We start from the raw sequence: 23,748 nt of genomic DNA, 5'->3' as shown, positions 1-23,748 counted from the left end.
AGGTGACTCCCAAGCAGTTCCCGGAGGAGGGGTCGAAGTTCACCAAGTTCCAGATTGCAGCACTGCTCTACCAAATGAGGCATCATCTTTAGCCTGCTGTGTGATGGCATACCACGGTGTAAAGGTGTGAATAGATGATCATGTTGATACCCTGCAGATATCCTGAACAGGGACCTGCACTAGAAATGCTGCAGATGAAGCTTGCGCTCTTGTGGACTGCACGTCAATGCTGGGGTATCTTTACTAGGTCATAGTACGTCTTGATACAGGCTGTGATCCAAGAAGAGCTTCGTGGGTATAAGATCGGCAGGCCCTTCATTCTTTCAGCAATGTGATGAAGAATTGTGTCGACTTCCTAAACAGCTTTGTCCGCTCAATGTAAAAAGCCAGCGCCTGTCTAACATCTAGGGATTGGAGCATGTGTTCCCTGTCATTAGTATGAGGCTTTGGGAACAAAACTGGCAGGAAGATGTGCTGATTTACATGAAATTGTGAGACTACTTTTAGGGAGAAAGGCTGGGTGCGGCTGCAACTGCACCATATGCTTATAAAACACTGTATAAGGGGGCTCAGCCATTAAAGCTTTGAGCTCAGACATTTCTGGCTGAAGTTATAGCCACAAGAAATGCCACTTTCCAAGAGAGGTAAAGCAGAGACCAAGTTGCTAGAGGGTTCAAAAGGGGGGCCCCCCCATCAGCCTTGAGAGGACCAGGTTAAGGTCCCATGGAGGGAACGGTTGCCGCATCTAGGGGTACAGCCTGTCTAGCCCTTTAAGGAAGTGTCCAACCATGGGGTTAGTAAATGGTGACTGCCCCGCTGCACCTGGGTGGAAAGAGAAATAGTAGCCAGGTGCACCTTGATTGACGAGACTGCTAGGCTTGCGTCCTGGGTTTACTAAAGAAAGTTAAACCAGGTATCAGTACCATGGCGAAGGTGATCGGTACTGCATCATAGTTGGCTTGCCCCTATGCTGAACTGGTGCCGGCGCACAGGCCAGTGGTGCAGGGGACTGTGCTGTCATGGCAATCAGTTCCCTGGCTGCTTTGAACGTGTCCACTGTTGAGGGAGCATCCAAGTCCTCCTCCAAATCTTCCTGCACCAGGGAGTCCACTGGGGCCGGACTCAACGGACCTGCCCGAAAGGTCAGAGTCGATGGCACCTGTCCAGGCAGATCCAAGGTTGGGTGTCCCAACACAGGATGCACTCCACTGGTGCCCATATGCTCTGCTGCTCTAGTAGGGGAGCACACCCTGTCAGCCCTCTTTTTCTTGTGTGGCACCGACCACTAGGGAATCGCTTGCTAACGGAAGAGAGAACTGCTCCAACGACCATCACAGGTGGTAAGAAGGAACTGAAGAGGCGGTGGGTCAGCAAGGACCTATATAGATGGCCATGAAGGCACCACTCCAAGGGGCTCCACAGCTGACGCGCCGGGTACCGCTAGGGGAAAATCCTTCCGATGATCGTGCATGCAGTGCACGCACACCTACATGGAATTGACATAAGCAATCACTCAAAGAAGAATTAGGCATACTTAGTCAAAGTCTAGGCACTTTTACTGTAAATATGTTGAAATAATTTTATGGTTCAAGATGGGCACTGTAAGTTACTTTTAGCCAAATGAATCTCACCAATTACGTATCATCAAATGTGAAATACAACCACACCATATTTCAAGATGTTGCAAGGAAAGGTAGGCTGAGTTCAAAGGCTCTACGGTGGCCATAATTACAAATTAGCCCGAGGAGAATGAGGCAGTTATGCATCGTATTTTTTTTAATAAATATCATATGTCCCTCAACGTACAGGTGCGCTATTATCGTGCCTGAATGCAGTATTAAAATGAAGGAGGCTGTAAGGGAGAAACCAACTGGAAATGAAACAATAACAAAGATAAGGGGCTATGATAAGGTGTACCAAGAGTCCTTTGGGAAACAATGAGGAAACCAATAATTGGGGGGGAATACCCTGGGCCTAGCTCCAGGTAGTTTGGCGTGTTGTATTTTTCCCACACCAAAACCCCAGGAACAAACGGTATACTAAAACTGGTCTTAACATACTGGTCTTAAGAAGAAGGAGAAACAGAGACAAGTTTATTCCAACCCAGAGGTGGAGGTAACTGCACTCGATGGAACATACCAAAGTTTAAGGGTTAGATGACAGGAATAGGTGTTCAGATCCTTTATTGGTTTTAACTCTTTGTGTGCTACATACCTTTGGGTAAAGGAATAAATAACCCCTGTTTTGAAGAGCTGTTTGTCTCACTACACATTTATACTGTCACAGGCTCCTGAGGGGAAACTCATATAGGTGCCATACTCATCTGGGCCTGTTGTGTTAACATGGCTGAAAAACAGAGGGACTGCAGCCTAGAGATTCAGTTTGAGTGATTGGACCTGGGGTTCCACCCAGACTGATGTGCAGGAAGCCAGGCCAGTTACCCACCAGGGTGCACTTGAGAGAGACTAAAAGAACTCTGAAGTGTAATTTATCCCCTAACCATGATGTAGCCTGAATAAATAATCAAATTTCTAAAACTGAATTCTTTCTACAGCAGAAACTGGAAAAGGGTGGGTCTTTCACATTCTATAGGAAGTAAAGGAATACCTGATCTACAGAAGTGGTTCTTAAAAAAAAAAAAAAATGCAGCAAGGCAGTTATTAAACTGGCACCAATGTCTAACTGAAACTATAACTGGAATTTTATTTCACCAACAATTGTGCTTAAGATATAAAGCTGTAATTAGAGGCAGCATGAACTAGTGCAAAGGCCACTGGACTGTGAGTCAGGAGATTTGGGTTCTGTCCCTGGCTTTGACACTGTCCTCAGGCAAATAAATCTCTTGTGCACATTTCTTTTCCCATTCTGTCTTGTCTGTTTAGAGTGTGAACTCTTCAGGGTAGGGACTGCCTCTTCAGTGACAAATTATTGAGTTTGATGGAGGAATTGCTTATTGAAATTTTATTGGCTGTGTCATAAATATAAAGAGAAGGGTAGCATAAAATCTCTCCTTGGCAGCTGTACTAAATTGTTTTACCTGTAAGGGGTTAAGAAGCTCAAATAACCTAGTTGGCACCTGACCAGAAGGACCAATGAGGAAAGAAGATACTTTCAAATCTGGGGGGAGGGAGGGGAGAAAATTTGTTCGTGGCTCTCTTTGTTGTTCCCTCTCCAGACAGAGCGGGAGATCAAGTAGGTACAACATCTCCTGCAAATATACCTGGAATAATAGATCTAAAACCACAGAAATTGTAAGTAGGCAAGGAAATGCATTAAGTTATCTTTAATTTTGGCTTGTGAATTTTCCTATGCTACAAAGGTAGCTTTATTCCTATTTTTGTAACTGTGAAGATGAGCCAGAGGGGAATCCTCTGTTTTAAATCTTTTTATTTATCCTGTAAAGTTACCTTCCATCCTGATTTTGCAGGTGTGATTCTTTTACTTTTTCTTTATAAATAAAGTTCTTCTTTTAAGAGCCTGATTGATTTTCATGTCCTATAGACAAAGGGTCTGGTCTGTGCTCACATTGCTAGCCAACTGGTTGGTATATTATTCTCAAGCCTCCTCAGGAAAGGGGGTGAAAGGGTTTGGGGGGATAGGGATTCCAAGTGACCCTTCCCTGAAATTTTGTGTTAAAACACTTGGTGATGGCAGCAATACTGTCCAAGGATAAGTAAAGGAATTTGTGCCTTAGGGAAGTTTTAAGCTGGTAAACTAGGGGTTCTTTCATGCAGGTCCTCACATCTGTACCCCAAGTTCAGAATGGGGGGGGGGGGACCGTGAAAGGCTGTTTTATGCAGGAAGTCAGATTTGATCATTATAATTTATAATCTTCTGATTTTAAAATCTATGTAGATTTCCACCCACTTTCACTGTCTAAGATTGATAAGAAGCAGAATACAACACACCACAGGATTAACCTTCCTTGTTTTAGGAAGGGAAGCTCCCATATACACTGAGAAAGTGAATAGAAAAAAAAAAAGATTATTTTGACAAGTTTGCCTTTGCCTAAACAGGGAGGAGCTGCAAAAAGAAAAACAAACAAACAATCTTCAAACTTAGACATCATGGTATAATTGTCACAGACATTATCAGCTATGAAGAGTAAATCTCTACAGTACATAATGGAATAATTGCAGACGAGACCCAATATACAAAAAAAGCTTCTCTTATAGTTTCACTTTTCTCTCAAGAAAATTCAAAGACACAAGAAACTACCATACAGACAAAAATTATAAATATTCTAATTGGAATACACTTTACAAAAATAAAAGGTAACACACAAGCGTAAACAAAAGTATATAATAAAAACACTACTTTGCACAAGATACTTTCAACAGATACACAGTATTTGTGCTATCAAGGTTAATATTCAGTTTACTTTAGAACAAATAGTAAATTATGAGAGAATGCTAGGAAAATAAATTGCTTTTTTAAAAACATGAGATGAAAAGTTTACATAGAAAAAGATTGTACCTGCTGATCTCCAAGGAAATGACTTCTCAGTAGAGCTACAGAAAAAGAAAAAAGAAAGTTATATTTATTTCCTTTATCATTGAAGTTAAAAAGGGAGCTATTTTGGATTTATAAACTAAACATTTTTTCTTAATATGAAACTATCCAAAAACCAGCAAAGACTAAAAAAAACCTCAGATGCTTCTTAAGTAAATGTTACTAATGTAATGCTTTCTATTCTGCACAATTTAACATTCACAATCATTTTTAGTTATACTCTATTGTATTAATCAAAGAAAATTCCTCTAGGTATTTCACAATACTAAGTGGCATTAAACCTATCTGCAATAGGATTGATAAGTGCATGACTTGTGATATACACTGCCTGCCTGAGGTGTGACATCTTCAATATAATGCTATAAAACATTTTGCAAGATTCTGTATGAAGGACACTATATTGAAATAAATTACAACTAACAAAGGCTGATGACAATTTTAGCAAATGTATTCAATGTAACATTTTCCAAAGCAGTTTTTTGATCACTAGCACATGATAATGAAAAGTAAAACACTAGTTATATAACTGAATATGCATATTTTTGAAGGTTAAGACAGACAAAACAATTTTAGATGCTAAAGGATCTACACAACCTGTGCAATAAAGTCTCACCAGATAAGTATGTTATCAGTATTGTACATTCCTTCACATTATGAATTTATTTATGACCATTTAAACTCTTCCCCCTGCCACATTAACATTTTCAGATGTTAATATATATTTGAACACTACCACATTTGCAGGTGGATGAGAAATTCAGATTGGCATATATGTGTATTTCATTAGAAGAATTTATGCAAAATAAAAGTATTTCCACACACTAGGTACAACTGACAGTCTTTTAAAAACAGTCAATGCAAATGATAGATTTAGTAGAGTATTGCAAAATATTCCAAAATACCCTTACACTTGAAGACAAAAAGGACTCTCCCTAACATCAGTTTTCCATAATATTCTAGAAAATCAGGAAAATGGAAAGCTGGTCAGAATATTTCTGTTACATCATGTTACTTTCTAAATTGGCCCTTTTTTTTCCTTTACAACCCATCATCTCTGCCACATTACATAACAAAAATCTCAGCAACTCAGTTTGAATTGAGAAAGCTAGCCGGTTATCATATTTCAAAGTAAGCGTGTATACAGGACCTTTCTGGGTTCTTTTGTGAAGAAATACTGCCATTCATGCTCAGCTATGCCAACTTGTGTTCTGTGACACAAATGGGAACTATAATTAGAACCAAGTTTAACCAAAACTAGGATTCAAATCTGGAACTCAAGAAGATGAAAAGCTACTCTATCTATAGCTAGTATTTGCTTTTTTTACTACTAGTCCCTCAATCCACAGCAAGTAATTTATTGTACTTCTTGGGGGTATAGAAGCCAATGTTGCATTAACCCTTACTTTTAGTATTTTACAAAATGCCAAAAAATTTTATTAGACTGAAATTTAGCATGTAAGATTACAGATAAGGAGTGATCTGAGAAGGAAGATTGCCAGATATTGTTTTCAGTCATTTGATGGTACAATAATATAAGTTTAGGTTAAAATGTTTACTCAAGGTGCTCACTTGCCTTACATCTTTATTTACACTATACCATATTTTCTATAAAGACTGTGAAGAAAAAAGTGGTCCAACATAGCCTGTTGAAGGTCTGGGTATCTGAGCTCTTGTAGACATTTCATGTTGGCTGAAAGGCAGCATTATGCCAGAATTAAATTGGGATCAAAAAGTTGGGTATACCTGAATTTAGATACGACAGTCACCTACCACCACCACTGCTACATGAGCTTATCTATCAGAAAGGGTGAATGTACTGCTCTTTTCACAAACACTCCTTCCCCTGCTTGCAATTCCCATCTCTACCCCAATTCCAACTCATTTGTTTAAAGCCCCCTTACTCTAATAACATGTAAAGTACACTGCTATCTCGCTTCAAAAATTATTACCCTGAATAGTTTTTCCACAGCCAAGGAACTGAGTCCTTTAACTTTAAATAAAAATTAAGGGTATTTCAATTCTGAATATGACCTATGGGTTTATGCACAAGTTCAGAACGTTTCTTCATGTAGACTTTGTGCCTAGACACAAAAATGTACAAGTCAGCAAAGTAAACTGTCATCAACCCTACTGGCTTTTAGCCTGAAAACTAAACTTTACAGCTGTATTTGAGTGCAAACATTAAAAATGATTTTCATAAGAACAAACATGAAAATCCACATTAAAATTGTGATTGAGTTTAGTTTAATATACATGTGCAGGTGAACAGATTTGTATTGTTCAGGACTGAATGCTGAAATCTAATCTTTCTTCATGCATTTGCTCTTTACTGGACACACTCACGTGGATTTATTGAGTTCTGTATCATTCACTGTCCTCAGCCTAAACTCCAACACTTGCCTTCATCAAAACTCTAAGAAATATAAAGAAGTTATTCAGAATGACAGACATCGTAGCTATCTGTGTCATAATCCTAATATTTCCCTAAACATCAGAATACATCCCACCTATCAGGATCTCTAATTTTCCTAGTGGAGATTAAGGCAGCTTCAGCCCTATTTATTGGGATTGCACTGATCATATTGTGGTGATGGGTGAGGGTGAAAAAAGTTTAACATAGAAAGCTGGACCCTTGTATACACAAGTTCACGAAAGTGATTCCCCCCGTTCCCCTTGATGGAGTACCTGGATAGCTGGGTTCTCTGCATTTGCAGGATTTGTGAGAATCTAAGGGCTTGTCTGCACATAAAACATTTCAGTGGCACTGCGGAACCACTACAGCACTTCAGTGAAGACACTACCTCTGATGGGGGGCGTTCACACATTGGCATAGGTACTCTTCCTCCCTGAGAGGCAGTAGCTGTGTCAATGGGAGAAGTCTTAAAAAGAATCCTTAAAAAGAGATTTTATACTTAAAACATAATCTGTTGCTTATAGAGCAATATGAAAAAACAGGTATCACATGTTTTGATGTCACACATTTTGATGGCTTGTCTCATATTGCCAAGCTTTAAGATAGAGAGGTATGATTGCTCGTGATGATACATGAGCCAGGAAGAAACATATTACGTACTCTACACTAACTGTGGTTCTTCGAGATGTTGTAGTCATTATAGATCCCACTAGAGATATACATACACCTCATGTGCCTGAGCCACTTTCTTTTTTGGCTAACAGTGTCCACTGTGCTTCCATAGGAAGAAATAAATGGCAGGGAAGCCATGACCCTCCCTCAATTCCCTCACAGTTCAAAGCCTGTGTTGCTGAGGACTCAGAAAAGTGGAGGGCAGGTCATGGGATCTACACTGACTAAACATCTTGAAGAACCACAATTATTGTAGGGTAAGTAACCATTCATTCTTCAATTATGTGTCAGTGTAGATTCCACTATATGGCAAACAGTACCCCGTCCCCACCCCGATGGTGGGAGGAAGAAGTCTCAGCTGTATCAGTCAGAGACTGAAGCCCTGCTCTTCCATATTTGGCATCTGCCTTGGCAGCCATGTCAAGGGCATAGTTCTTAATGGTCAGTGGGTTGCTCCACATGTTTGTTTCACAGACTTCAGGGCATGGGATATATCTGAAATTGGTTAAAGATGTCACTCTGGTAGAGTGAGTCTTGCTGTTCAGCGAGAGAGACTTGAACCAACTTACAGCAGATGGAAATACACCATGATCCACTTCAAGAGTCTTTAGGACAAGATAGCTTGGCCTTTCGATGTAGCAGATACAGCTACAAAAAGGTAGGGAGAGTCTGAAAGTTTTGATCCTGTTGAGACACTGGAGCAGGACCCTGGAAACATCCAGGGTATGAAGCTTCTTTTCTCCTGGTGAAGAGTGCAGCTTTGATAAGAATACTTGTCAGATGGAATTCTGAGACCACTTAAGGGATGAACATAGGGTGCGGTTTCATCACACAGTTTTCCTATGGAAAAACACATATGGTGTGTTGGCCATCAGGGCCTAGAGCTTACTGACTCTCTCTGCTGACACGATGGCCACAAGAAGACCACCTTGATGGTGAGGTGGTATACGTACTCTGATAATGATTTGAAAGGAGGCTCCAAAAGCTGTAGGAGTGTTTAGGTCCCATGTGGAAGTTGGGGCTCTCAGTGGAAGTGTCAGGAACTGTGATGGAGATGGTCAGGCCTAGTGGTCGGTGCTGGATTCAGGAGTCCAGGTGTGGTTGGAGCGAGGCTGGAGCAGGACTAGGAGGAGGACAGCAGCAAGAGAAGAGCTGGAGCAGGACTAGGATCAGGGCTGGAGGAAGAGCAAGACTGGAGCAGTCTAAGGCTTGAGGAGTCGATTGCCACCATCAGGCAGGAGTGAGTTCCAAGCCCCAGAGAGACACTGACCTGCTTTCCTTCTGTGAGGCTTATATACCTGGTCTGGGAATTTCAAGACCAGTTCTTGGCTTGTGGATTGGCTGGAGCCTAGCACGGGGTGACTTATCACCTTGAGGGAGGGCAGGTATGGAGATGGCTTTTGATGCACTTGCAAACATAGGGCATGAGACTTTTTTATTCCTTGGTTAGGCTTTTATCATTGGGACTTGGCTTTGCTATGTCAGATACTCAATATTCACATGGACTTGGGTTTGTTGCTTATACAGGGTTACTGTCAGTCAAAATTTGTTATGTGTCTGTTAAGAATGAATATATCACTTCATCTGTCCTTTAATTTTAATGTTAAACATCACATCTACAAGAATACATTTTAAATAATATAGTGCTTTTTATGCTTTCAAATTCTTGCTGTAGAGCATTTCCCAATAGAATGTCATATATTCAGCTCTAGATACCTGTAATATATATCAAAACGTATGCAAAACATGAAAAGTACAATATAATGGGGTCTTACATTTCTTCAGTTTTTTATTAAAACATTACCCATGTTTTTCACTTCAATAATTTTCAACTGATCTTCAGTGCCCTTTTTATTCTTCAGTTTTTTGGACAGGAAAGTCTGATGCAGGGAGTGTCTTCATGGTTATGGTGTTAGTAGACTGCTTAGGATTATGGGGCTGGGAACTGACCAAGTCCTCTAGGTGCTACTGCAGGATAAATGTTAAATAAGCAAATAAATAAATAAACGAATGAACTATTTCTGAAATCAGCATTTTAAATACTTCCAAAGATGAATTAAGAGTCCTTAAATGACACTTTAGTAAAGCCTTATCTCACCACAATTATCATGGAATCCATTGTCCTTTTTACAGGGGAATATGTTACATATGTAAATCTGATGCATATAAAGAGAAAAACAGAATCCTACAATATACTCTTGGTGTATTGCTGTGGGGATTGAATTTAGGATCTCAGGATCTAAAGTATGAGCACTTATTGGTGGAACCAAAGGACCAAATCCATTGAACCTGGACACAACAGTTTTACCAGTGATGTTGCATATTCATTTAGCTAAAATTTGCAAAATAATAACCATGGGGAGAACTGTGAAGCAATTAAATGTACATTACAAATATGCCTACAGATCATTGGCTGGAGAGAGACATAAAATTTTCCCATACAAGAAATCCATTTGCATCCTGAAATTCTTTCTGAACACTTAATAAAAAAAAATCAAAACTATTTCAGTAGTGTTTTTCATAAGTGCCATAATTTAGAAAACAGAAAATTGCTGTTTCTCTCCATCAGTCTTGTCATTTTCCATTTGGCATTAACATATTTGGTGTTTGGAAACTTGCTTGTCTTTGTTTAGTTTACTTACTTATTTACTGCTGTAGGCCCTGTCCTCCATCTGACTCCCCTCCACTCTGTTACTCTCACTTTTTGTAATTTAGGATTGTAAGGCATTGTGGGGCAGAAATTTGTGCGCATTTCCACTTGTTTCTGTAAAGTCCTTAATCTCCTTTTAGGTACTAAAAAAATAATAATTTGTTTATGCAGCAGCATTGATGAAGTCAGCACAACTGGAAAGGAGTGATAGTTTATTGAGTAATACTACTTTGCAGTAAAGCACAATTTATTTTTGTGTCTATATAAACAGTTGCTATTTGGGTTTGCTTTTAATATTTAAGAAAAGAAGAATTATATTTCAAACATATTTGGAATCCAAAAGACATATTCCCCTGTAAACGGAGCTAAAATACAGATTTGGAAGCTACCATAAACTATGTGACTACGTCCCTTAATTTGCAGCATCTGATTCCTGATTTAAAATTTGCAGCCCACACATCAACATGGCCTGAGATTAGAAAATATGGACCTGGTTCTTGTCTACAGTAAGGCCCCCTTTACACAGCTCTAGCAGCGTAGAGGGGCCTGAAGTATGTGTAAATGTAATACAAAACAGATCAAGTAGTTTATTTGTTTTAAATACAAAAGAATTTGTGAAGACCTACATTATATGCTGTAATAACACTGAGCACCCTGTGTTTTGCAACCTAGACATATTTTCCATGCCGATTTAGCACATACATTTTAATATGTTTTTTATTTTAGTTTTTCATGGAAATCCTATTAGTTGTAACGTATTCCATAAATATATAATTTTAAACAAGCACCATTAGAGAAAGTTAGGCTTACTTATAGCTAGTGTTCAGAGCTCATCTTTTGAATGCTGTATTCAAAAAATCACCTATATCTACATGAAAATGTCCAGTAAATATGTAGAATAGATTGTTTAGTTTTTTTAAAAAATCAAGATAATATCCTCTGCCAATACATGTTAAACAAAATGACAAATTATACAGTTCCAATATATTCAAAATGTAAGAGTCTAAATTAGATCAGGAGGTGCCAAATTTTATTTTTTGGCAGCCCTGAACTTCATGGCAACAGGTTAACAGTGAGGTGCTTCCATAATCTGCATTAGGACCGGTGTTTAAATATTTTTATTAATGATCTGGAAAAGAGGAGAACAGTGAGGTGAAAAAATCTGCAGATGAGATTATTTAGATTAAGAACTTCAGAGGGACCTAAGAAAGCTAGATCAGTGGGCAGCATAATGGCAGATGAAATTCAGTGTCAACAATCACAGGGTGATGTACAATGGAAGGAATAATATGAACTACTCATACAACAGACTAGATTCTAAATTTACAGTAACCACTCAGAAAACAGACATGGGCATCATTCTGCAGTGGTTATTATGATTCACTATTTATATTCCTAACAGTGTTTGAAAACCTCAGTCAAAATCCAGGTTCTGCTGTGTTAAGCACTATACAAACATATCAGGAGAGACAGGCCACAGAAAAATTCTACTCAATTTGTAGATTATATATTAGGTTGTAGAAAGAATGGAACAAGAAAATAACACTGAAGATTTTACAATGCCATTACATAAACCAATGGTACACACTCTCTCTCAGGGTTCCCTCCCCACTCTGAACTCTGGGGTACAGATGTGGGGCCCCACATGAAAGACTCCCTAATCTTATTTCAACCAGTTTAGGTTAAAAACTTCCCCAAATCCTTTCCTTGTCTTTGGACAGTATTGCTGCCACCACCAAGTGATTTAGACAAAAATTCAAGAAAAGGATCACCTGGAGTCCCTATTTCCCCAAAATATTCCCCCCAACTCCCTTCACCCGCTTTCCTGGGGAGCCTTGGAAATAATATACCAACCAATTGGTTACAATGTGAGCATAGACCAAAACCCATGGTTTTTAGGACACTGAAAATCAAATAGGTTCTTAAAAGAAGAATTTTATTATAAAGAAAACAGTAAAAGAATCACACCTGTAAAATCAGGGTGGAAGGTAACCTTACAGGGTAATAAAAAGATTTAAAACAGAGGATTCCCCTCTGACTCTGCTTCCCAGTTACAAAACAGGAATGAAATTACCTTAGCATAGAGAAAATTCACAAGCTAAATAAAGATAATCTAACGTATTTCCTTGCCCTTACTTACAATTTCTGTAATTTTAGACGAGTCATTTCAGGTATGTTTTCAGGAGATGTTTTACCTGCCTGGTCTCTCTCTCCATCCAGACAGGGAACAAACAAAGAGAGCACAAACAAAACCTCCCCCACCCCCCCCCAATTTAAAAGTATCTTTTTTCCTTATTGGTCCTTTTGGTCAGGTGCCAACCAGGTTATTTGAACTTCTTAACCCCTTACAGGTAAAGATTCAGTACAGCTGCTCAGGAGAGATTTTATGCTACCCGTAGCTGTATGTTTATCACACTCTCCCATAGAATATGGGTTCGAGATTGGTTATCCTATTCATTAAAAATGTATCTGAGGTGGAAGAGGTCCAGAGATGGGCAACAAAAATAAGAGACTGCCACATGAAAAGACATTGAAGAGTAAGAACTGTTTGTCTTAGTGATGCAATAGAGAAAAGTGACAAAGGCACACAAAGCAATTAATGGTATAGGAAAAGGTAAATTGGATGCTATCTATTCTTAATACACAAAGAGGATATTCAATGAAATTGAAAATCAAAAGAAACTTTACACCATACATATTTAATTTGTGGAACTCACTGTCACAAGATATTACTGAATCCTACAGCTTAGTAGGATTTCAATATTTATTTGGAAAATTGGAACATTCAGTTACATTAGATACATTAACAAGTTTAAATAAGGGATTATAAATCCTAAAATGTATCAACCTCTAAATAATGGAGATTCAGGCAAGTCATTCTATAATTGTCCACTACAAGGGTTCTGGCATGTTCCTCTGAAATGTCTTGTTCTGGTCAATGAGAGAGAATACTGGACTAGATGAACACCTGTTGGACCTAATATGGGAAGTCCTATATTGCTACCAACTTCCAATAACCTGATTCCTCCTAAGCTTTTTGGATAATTGTGATCTTACTACTGTAATAAAATTCTTCCACCATGTACAGAAATGCCAGGTTCAGCTGTTAGTCCCGGCTGGGCTAGGGAGGACGGGTCTTCCTCTTCCCCTGCATGGCATCTGGGGGCCAGATCAGACCCACCCCCAGATTTCTCCCCTGACTGTAGAAAGCTGTGCAAACTACCTCTCCACCCACTTCCTGCACCCACTGCTCCTCAGCTGCAGGGGGAGGGATCACTACACTGGGAGCTGCTCCTTCATCTGCCTAACCCCCTTGTATCTAGACCCCTTATACTCAGATCTTCCTGCTGAGCCTCACCCCCCACACACATAGAACCCCCCTGACAAGCCCCACTCCCGCTGCACCTGGACCACCCGGATGAGCCACTCTACCAAGCCCCAACCAGCTGCACCGGGATCCCCACTGAGCCACACTCCCCCGCATCTGGATTCTCTCTGCTGCGCTCTATCACTTGCATACCCAGATCCCCCCGCTAAGCCCCAACCACCCTCACCTGGACCTCCCTGCAGAGTTCCATTACTGTTGCACTCAGAACCCTCCAACAAGCCCTTGTGCATCCAGATCAGCGCCACACCCAGGCTGCTCCACAGAACCCTCTCAACCCACACCTGGATCCCCCCATACTAAACCCCTCCACACTTGGATCCTGCCTTGCTGAACCTGTCTGCCCACACCTGGTGCACCTGGCACGGAGGGGCAGGGTCCTGCGGTGTTTCTGGGGCACGCCCGGTCCTTGCTCTGTGTCAGGGTTGGGTGCAGCGCTGAGTCTGTGTCCGGGAGGGTGGGGGTGGGAAGCTGCACAATGATCTCCCACCTCTGTGCAGTCAGTGGCCTGTTCTCCCCAATGCCACATTGGAGCCTCCACATTTATTTGAGAAATAAAATTTGCAGAATTTTAAATTATTGTGTGTAGAATTTTAATTTTTTTTGGCACAGAATGCCCTCAGCAGTAAACTTTATCCTGAATTAATATAGAAATTAAATAATAATTATACTTTTAGATAGCTAGAAACTTTGAGGAAATCAGACCACCTGATATGCATGAACGCTTTTCAGGCAGAGACATCTTGCTGCATGCAGTGGAATGTCCTATACCAGCTAGGATTGCACAATCTGGTGAAGTCAGGAATGCCTTGTATGCTACTGCTTCTCAGATGGACCAAGATTTCCTTGACTTTGCCTTACAGTGTACTTGCTCTCATCTATATTGCTCAACACATTGACACTCTTAGAGAAATGATACCATTAACACACACAAAGATATTTTATAAATGAAGTGTATCTTATGTTTCTTTTATAGGAAAATGTTTAATACCCAATTGATGGTGTGTAATATTTTACTGAATTCATCTGGAAGTTTTGTTTGTTTTTTGTTTTTACAATAAATCTGCACATTATATTTTATTTATATTGTGGAAAAGGAAATGATCTTAGATTCATAGATACTAAGGTCAGAAGGGACCATTCTGATCATCTAGTCCGACCTCCTGCACAGCGCAGGCCACAGAATCTCACCCACCCACTCCTACAAAAAACCTCACCCATGTCTGAGCTATTGAAGTCCTCAAATAATGGTTTAAAGACTTCAAGGAGCAGAGAAGCCTCCCTCAAGTCACCCATGCCCCATGCTACAGAGGAAGGCGAAAAACCTTCAGGGCCTCTCCAATCTGCCCTGGAGGAAAATTCCTTCCCGACCCCAAATATGGCAATCAGCTAAACCCTGAACATATGGGCAAGATTCACCAGCCAGATACTACAGAAAATTCTTTCCTGGGTAACTCGGATCCCATCCATCTAATATCCCATCTCAGGGGATTAGTCCTATTTTCCCTGAATATTTAAAGATCAATTACTTACCAAAATCACATTATCCCATCATACCCAATCACATTATCCCATCATACCCCATATCCCATCTCCTCCATAAACTTATCGAGTAGAATCTTAAAACCAGATAGATCTTTTGCCCCCACTGCTTCCCTTGGAAGGCTATTCCAAAACTTCACTCCTCTGATGGTTAGAAACACACAGCAGAGAAAAAACAAACCATTCTAGTAGTTATGAAAACCATTCAATTTAAATCAAAAGTTTTCATATAGCAACTGTATTAGATTGTTAGAGTTAGCTTGAATGCTTCAGTTTAATAGGAATGCTGGCTGAATTTCTGACAGCATAAATGCCCTACAGGACTTTTAGATACACATTTTTAATTCCAGCTGGTGGGGACCATTACCATTGGGATTTTTGAATCCCAGAGGAAATTGACTTGTGGCAGAAATTGTTTGCAATCAGAATGGCCATAAGAAGTAATTAAAAATGGTTGCTTGAAGAGCTGTGCTTCAGTGAACTGCTCCAAATAAAAGTACTTCTGGAGGTCTGCATCTCTACCATTCACTGCCTGCAAAGTTGATTTGTTGACAATTTACTATACTGTCACAGTGCAGCCGAAGTTTTATTTTCTTTTTGTTAAAAGGTTAAATTACACCTTATGTTGTTACCAGTAACAAATGTGCATTCAGTACTTTACAGTTAAATACAAAAATATGTAAGTGGTGTAATAAATTTAAGAGTTCTACTTTCTAACAGTACTCAATTTTCATCAGCTACATGGAAACGGTAACTAGTGAGGGGAGGTTTCAGAGTGGTAGTCGTGTAAGTCTATATCAGCAAAAAAAATGAGGAGTCTTTGTTGCACCTTAGAGATGAACAAATTTATTTGGACATAACCACTTCATCAGATGCATGGAGTGGAAAATACAGGAGCAGGTTTAAATACATGAAAAGATGGGAGTTGCCTTACCAAGTGTGAGTCTAACAAGACAATTCAATTAATAGCAGGATACCAAGGGAGGAAAAATAACTTTTGTAGCGGTAATGAGAGTGGCCCATTTCAAACAATTGAGAAGAAGACGTGAGTAACAGTAGGGGGAAATTAGATTTAGGTTTTGTAATGACCCAACCACTCCCAGTCTTTATTCAGGCCTAATTTAATGGTGAGCTGGCTACATGATGCAACAGGTTAATGCAACTAGCCTTCCACCTGACAGCATAGGCTGTGCCTGGGTCCAGTCTGGGTGCCCTGGACATGCCTGGGTCCGGACTGGGCCATGCTGCTCTGGCTGTAGCTGGGTCTGGTCCGGGCTGTGCCACCCAAGCTGTTTAATAAAAGTTTAATTATCTCTTCCTAATATGTATAGACTTCAGTCTGCATCACAGAATTATCACACAATCTGATAAAGCTGACAGACTCTGGTCAGGAGAAGCCCAGGGCTGAATTTGCTGTAGTAATTCAGGTTAGAAATGAGGTGCATTGATAGATGTATGATTATGGAAAGCTGAATATCCTACCTGCTGCTGCACTGAAACAGTCTTTAAAGAACAAACAGGTACACTAAAAAGCTTATTACTATTCTTCCCAATCTATCATTTACAATATATTTCAATATTTTGTATTACTGATTTACACCATCAAAAACAATTTTGCTGTACCATTTCTGTCTCTCCACACCAGAGCCTAAGCCAGCAAAGCTCTGTAGGCACAGCCTAATACAGACACAATGTAAGCTGACAGAAGTTCCTCTGTCAGTACAGTAATATCACTTCCCCAACCAACATTAGCTAAGCAAACAGAAGCACTCTTCTGCTGGCATAGATGGATCTATACAGGGGTGTGTGTGGGAAGGTGCCATGTTCCCTCTAATTTTTCCCATCCATGTGCAGAATGAATTTTGTTATGTGCACCAATATGGAGGTGATGTGTGACAAATCACCTTCATATTGGTGCACATAACAAAATTCATGTGGTGCGGGTGGGGCTGAGGGGTTTGGAGTGTGGAAGGAGGTTCAGAGTTGGGGCTGCGGGTTGGAGTGCAGGGGTGTGAGGGCTCCAGCTAGGGATGCAGGCTCTGGGGTGGGGCCGGGGAGGAGGGGCTCAGGCAGAAGGTTGGGGTGCAGCCATGTAAGGGCTTTGGCTCAAGGTGTGGGCTCTGGGATGCAGGCTGGGGGTGCGGGAGGGTGCTCCAGGGCTATGGCAGGGAGAGAGGACTCCCCCCAGCTCTCTCTCTCCCCGCAGCAGCACCTGGGTTGGGGAAGAAAGGTGCCTCTCCCCGCCGGGGCAGCTCCACGGCTGGGGCTGCAGGATAGGCGCTCTTCCCCCAGCCCCAGCCCGTGCCTGGGCACCCTGGCTGTGCTTGGGTCCGGGCCAGGCTGGACCACAGCTGGGTCTGGGCCCAGCTGGGCCACCCTGGCTGTGCCTGGGTCCAGTCTGGGTGCCCTGGAATGCCTGGGTCCGGACTGGGCCATGCTGCTCTGGCTGTAGCTGGGTCTGGTCCGGGCTGCGCCACCCAAGCCGTGACTGGGTTCTGTGCCCCAGTTATGGCAGGTTTGGGCCACAGCAGACTTAGGGCCACAGGAGGGCTGCCCAGGCTGTGGCGGGTCCGGCCGCACCAGGTTGGGGCTGGGGGAGAGGGGCGTGTCCCCGGGTGGGTTCCCTGAGTGCCTGAGCAGTGCTACATAGGCTGCTGCATAGCTGTGCAGCTAATAGGGAACTTAGGGAAGGTGGGAGATGGTGTAGTTTCAGGCACACCATTTTTTCCCCTACATTCTTAGCCAACACAGCTATGTCAGCAAAACTTTGTAGTGTGGGGAAGGAATAAATATTCTTGTAATTTCAGAGAGTGTCAATGAAAACCTGAAGACACATAGCAGATTGTATAAATAAAACTATGGCAGAGGAAACTTTTTGACATGCAAGTGATATAATACTAATAAATTTGTGGCTCTGAGATGCAGCTGAAATAGAGCTGCTCCTCTCGGTCACTGGCACACCACTGTGACTCAGGCCTGATCTACACCACAAAGTTAGGTTGCATTGACCTAGTTGTGCATGTATCTACACTTAAATTTGTCTCCCACTATGTAAGCGCCCTGTTAAGACAATGCACCATCATCTCTCCAAGTGAGCCATGGTCAATGTACTGAGGTTGACACAGTACAAGAGCAGACACTATGTTTCTTATGTTTACTCTGACATCCTCCAACAGTTGCCACACAATACCAGACACTGAATACTCTGGTCACCCTTGTGAAATCATCTTCCCAGGGGTCACAATGACTAGAAGGCCCCCCTCTCCATTAAAGCCCTTAGAATTTTTGAAATGTCTTTTCCTGATTGTCCAGTGTGGCGAGCACATCTAGCAGCTCTCCATTGTTGTGTGCAGCTGCCCATGTGGGCTCCAGATGCTCTCTGGCCTGGATTACATAGGAGATATTAGATCTCCTGGGCCTGTGGGGAGAAGAGACTGTGCAGGCACAGCTATGGACCATAGAAACATGGACATCTATGAGTAGATTGTATGGAGGATGCAGGTGAAGGGGTACGAAAGGGATCAGCAACAAAGTCTGCATAAAAGTGAAGGAATGACATCAGGCATATCAAAAGATCAGAGAGGCCAACACGCAATCCAGTGCCAAGCTGCAGACCTGCCACTTTTACAAAGAGTTCCATGCCATAGGTGGCAGAGACCCACTACCACCCTGCAGACTACCAAGGGTACCTCCGAGGAGCCTGAGTCACAGGCCACTGCCATGAATAGTAAGAAGATAGAGGAGAAAGAGGAAGAGGATGGGGGGGATGTGACCAGGGAGACCAGCAGTCAAGCATGGGTGAAATCCTCGGATAAGTGTGTAATTCTGTTTCCCATTATATGATGTACTGATGGTGCCAACTTTAACAAAATATACCTAGTTACTTTTAATTAATTTACTTGTACTAGGAGAGGTAGCGGTACAGAGAGAAGTAGCATTGTTAAGTTTTTCATTCCTGGGGGGGGTTGTGGAGGGAGGAACAGAGCAGTTTGTTTACGTACACAAGGATGTCCCTTGAATCCTCCCGAGACATCTCGATAAAACTGTCACAGAGGTACTCAGCAATCCTCTCCAGATGATTTCTTTCTAGAGAGGGCAGTCTTACTTCTTTCTTCATATGACACTTTCCCCACCTCAGTTGGGGATAACTTTGGCAGGCACCATTGTACTTTTCAAGCTAGCAGCATATGGGCCTGGGCAACTTCGGGACGCCAGCACCACCTGTGCTCTCTGTATCTTTGTCACCCTCAGGAGTGAAATATTAGCTAAAATCATCACTCCCTGCGGCAAATGGTTCTCGTATTCAGTACCATTACCCTAGATTCATAGTTTCATGCAACTGAGCAATTCCCTCCTCATTTTCCTCATCCCTGGTGGGCCATACTCACCATGGCTGGTGCTGTGAGTGGTGCCGTGCACAAGCACTGTGAAGCAGAAGCATCAATAAATGTGTCTTGTTTAAAAGATTAGGGGAGCAAAGGAAGGGAGTTCTGAATCTTAACTTTTACTTTCCAATATGACTATACTGACAATGGTACCTATGTGTATTTTATCTAAGGCTGTTTCAGCCTTGAGGGGTTCCCCCTCTGTACTTGTGGAACCCCTGAACCAGATAAGGAGGAGAAAGGAGAGGACTCGGGATGACATGTTCAATGAAATTTTTCAAGCCAGTGCTGCATCAGACCATGAGCAAAGGGCCTGGAGGTTGAATATTGCAGACAACCTGGAGAAGGAAAGAGTGGATTGGAGAAAAGCCCAGGTATTGCAGCAGGAAAAGGGAGAGAGTGATGCACCAGGACATAATGGGTCTTCTCTGGAAGGAAACACAGATACTACCAACTCTTGGGGACCTACAGGTTCAACAATCACAAGCCTGCCCCCCTTTGCAGTTCATGAAAACTCCATCATAGCACCTCCTTAAGCCCTCACTTCAATATTCCATGTGGTATCAGTGGCTGCATCACTACCTCAACCACTCCACCCCAGGGGATGTAAAGGAGAACCAGAGAGTCACATACACTGACCTGGGAGAGCCAGGGTTGCTGTTTGTGTAGGTAAAATGGACATCAGTGTTCTTTCCACTTGTTGTTCTGTTCTATAAATTTATTAATGTACAGTTATTTGCTTTTAACTTGCACAGAATTTTCTTTACACAAAACAGCAAGGCCAGGTAGAGCCCAATATACCACAATGCACTACTGTGGCTCACTATTAAAAGTGCTCTTTCAAAGCTTCTCTAAGCCATATAGCTCTTTATTGAGTTCTTCTGACAGAGCTTGTGTCTGGCTCTTTAAACTCCGCAGACAGCCACTCCACCTCCACACAAGCAGTAATTTTTCCCCCTTTGCTTCACAGATATTATGAAGTACACAGCAGGTAGCTATAATCATTGGGATTTTTTTTCCCCCACTCAGGTCCAATCTTGTGAGTAAACAACGTCAGCAGCCCTTCAATCTACTGAAAGAACATTTAACTGTCATTCTGCACCTACTGAGCCGGTAGTTGAATCTCTCCTTGGTGTGAGGCAAACCCACAGCCAAACTAGGGATGCTCTCTCAGCTGCCCCTCCTCCAGTCCCCCTGCAGTAGGTGGACAGGGCCTGCTCTGCCTCCACAAATCAGGTCCACATCTCCCGCTTCCAGGCCTTTCAGAGATTCCTTTGTGGGGTAGGTAGTCTGGCATGGAGCGTGTTGGTGCATACCTTCTTCAGCTGCCTCCAAGGCATATGACCACCAGCTCTTCTACCTCCATCCGAGGGGTCTCTCATGCGACCTCTCTGAGCTGCTGGTCTTCTACCAGGACCTCCTCAGAACCTGGAAGCTAGTCTTGGCAACAAGGTCAGTGGTGACTGCCAAGAAGGAGGATCTCCTCACAGAGCCCCTGCTACACAACCCCCATTTTGGTGTGCAGGTGGTGGTGTCCCCCTTGGTGCACCAGAGGTTGGTGCCACCAGGATTGGAGGCCTCCTGGACAATGACTGGAGGGACTGGGTAGACCCGTTGGTGCTCGGTCAGCCCATGGGGCTCTCCACCCCTTGTGTCCACCAGGTATACTCCAGAAGGTGAGGGTAGCCTTACTGCCTGCCTCTTGGTCTGTACTTGAGCAGTTCCTGCGGGAGGGTACTCCCTGGCCACCTTCTGGACCTCGCCATCGGGTCCCTACCTCGCTAGCTCCCCCGCCTCACCACCCACTCTGTAACCCCTTAGCCAGCTGCATGACCTGCAGCCGGTCTGTCTCTGAACCGTGCCTAGGAAACAACTGTATGCATTCATGCTCCATACTCTTCATTTCCACATCCTCGTGTCCTGCCTCAATACCAAGTGGTAGGACCTCCTACCAACTGTGGACAGTGAGGAGCCTTGGTGGGCCAATGAGTATTCTACCCTCAGCCCACTGGGAATATTAGTTGGCAGCTCCTTCATGGATCCACGAACATAGACATGTATTTGGTGCAATTCACCCTCCTCCCCACACTTGCCCTTTTTGCAACGTGAGGGAGACCCTGGCACACATTTACATTGAATGCGTAAGGTTGCAGCCTCTTTTCTGGCTCCTCCAGAACCTTCTTCTCAGGTTCTGGCTGCACTTCTCCCCACACCTCCTGATATTTGCACACCCCATCCATTGGCCCACGAAGTCGCGAGATCTCCTTGTCAACCTCCTCCTGGCGTTGGCCAAGGTGGCTGTCCATCATACGAGAAGGAGGACTGTTGGATAGGGAGGTGCTCTGTGACTGTGGGGCCTATTTCTGCTCCTCCCTGAAGTCATGTATCAGGGAAGAGTTCCTCTGGGCCGCATCTACTGGCTCCCTGAATGCCTTCAAGGAGCAGTGGGGTTCTCTGCTAGGAGTCCCCCCTCCTGCTCCTGCTTTTGACCCTGTGACCCTCACTTCTGTCCCTGCTTTCTCATTTGTTGCCCCCTGAATTTACTTGAGTCCTGGGTTCAATAGTTCCTCCCCTTAGACTGAAGGAGAAGCCTTTAGATGTAGGTGGACACAACCTCAATAGTTGCCCCTCCAACAGAGCTGCAGTGAGTTATCACTCAGGCATGCAGCAATAACTCAACTGCACTGACTTATCCTTCCACACAGAGTCTCCAGTCATGTGGCAGCATCCTATCCCTGAGCAGAGGCTGTGTCAGATGACCGATAAGCTCAGGTATTTCCCCAACCCCACTAAAACTGCAAATCAGTCTGTTCAACAGCACTACACAGCCAGGAACCCTCCTACTGCTTCGCAGAGTAACACTCTCTCTCGACTCCCAGCCTTGCCTAAGCCATGTTCCAGCCTGTCCTAAGCCCCGTTCCAGCCTTGTCCTGGCCCTACTCTGACCTCCAGACCTATTATGGACTTGCTGCAGCCTTGCTTCTACCTCCTGACCCGCTAGCTTGGACTTTTGGTTTGTATCAGGACTCTGGCTATAGTACTGATGTGGCTTGTCCACGGACTCTGATCTGGGTTCTGACCCTGGCCAGTCCCCAGAGTTTGGTTCCTGCACTACCCTCAGCCCAACCCTCAGCTCAATCCCAACCCTACATACAGCTTTAATCTCAGCTCCAACCACTAAGCGTGACTTCCAGGAGGAAGTGCCTGGCACTTGGTGCTTATGAGGTGGCTAGTGTACAGCTTCACAAGACAACGGAACAAGGGGTGGGCTGAGTCCCCCAGGATTACTAAAGGCATTTCAACATTGCCAATGGTAATCCTCTGGTCAGTGAAGAACGTCCCTGCATGTAGCTTTCTGAAGAGCCCTGCATTCTTAAAGATGCAAGTGTCATGCACTTTCAAAGTGTCACTACAGATCTACTAACGCTAGCATAACAATAGAAAAGTAGCCCTGTGTTGATGCACTCTGTGGCAAGGTGGCCTGGTGCCACAATAGGGATATGCGTATTGTCTATTGCTCTTCCACAGTTGGGGAAACCCATTGCTGCAAATCCATCCACTATGTCCTCCACATTGTCAAGACCATTGTCTACCAGGAGATGATTAATGGGTCTGCACACTTGCATGACAACAGATCCACTTGCATCCACAGTGGATTTTCCAACTTTAAAATGATATCCCACTGACCGCTAGCAATCTGGAGTTGCAAATTTCCACAGTGCAATTGCCACTTGCTTCTCCACTGCTAGTGTAACTCATTTGGGTGTCCCTGTGCTGGAGGATTGGGGCCAGCTCAACACGCAGACCCAGGAATGTGGCCTTGAGCATCTGAAAGTTCTGCAACTATTGCAAGTCATCCCAAGCTGCATTACATGATCTCACTAGTCAGTGCTTGTTTCTTGGCCCCCAAAACAGCTGGCTTTTGCATCTACAGCTGTTCAGTGAATGCTAACTACCTTGAATTGGGTTTCGCTAGGTCTCACAGGAATCTCCCTGCCAAGAAACAGTCATGCTCCCAACTGATTTTGTTCTTCTTATGGCTCTGCAAAAAGAAGAGGATTGTGCACCCCGTGCTTGCAATTTTTATCACAATAATGCAAAGCTGTGCAGGCTCCATGCATCTGTCAGAGATGGCGAATAGCAAGGAATGCCGCACCAGTCCTTGGGTTTTTTAAAAAAGGCACAACAA

The 23,748-nt window shown here is 43.0% G+C and overlaps 1 protein-coding gene and 1 long non-coding RNA gene across 11 annotated transcripts in view; one reads left to right on the top strand and one right to left on the bottom strand.

Annotated features, from left to right (window-relative positions):
• Window positions 1-23,748, bottom strand: part of PKP4 (plakophilin 4) — a 231,877-nt gene that overhangs the window by 113,032 nt on the left and 95,097 nt on the right. For 8 of the 10 annotated variants that reach the window (XM_043505152.1, XM_038422283.2, XM_043505151.1 and 5 more), the window contains one exon: window positions 4,477-4,511. Coding sequence is in view for 5 of the 10 variants with exons in the window: in XM_038422283.2 (XP_038278211.1) it covers window positions 4,477-4,511 (35 nt within the window). In the remaining 5 variants the exon portion in view is untranslated. Of the gene's footprint in view, window positions 1-4,476; window positions 4,512-6,855; window positions 6,916-23,748 lie in introns of those variants that run through there. The other 2 variants (XM_038422288.2, XM_038422290.2) reach the window with 2 other exon arrangements.
• Window positions 1,151-13,475, top strand: LOC122458095. The gene is made up of 3 exons (XR_006277957.1): window positions 1,151-1,161; window positions 8,915-8,918; window positions 13,336-13,475. It is a non-coding gene; the product is annotated as an uncharacterized LOC122458095 (long non-coding RNA).

This window comes from Dermochelys coriacea, chromosome 11, assembly GCF_009764565.3.
Source record: "Dermochelys coriacea isolate rDerCor1 chromosome 11, rDerCor1.pri.v4, whole genome shotgun sequence".
NCBI lineage: Eukaryota > Metazoa > Chordata > Testudines > Dermochelyidae > Dermochelys > Dermochelys coriacea.
Note: the sequence above shows the minus strand (reverse complement) of the source record. Positions and strands in the feature narration are given on the sequence as shown.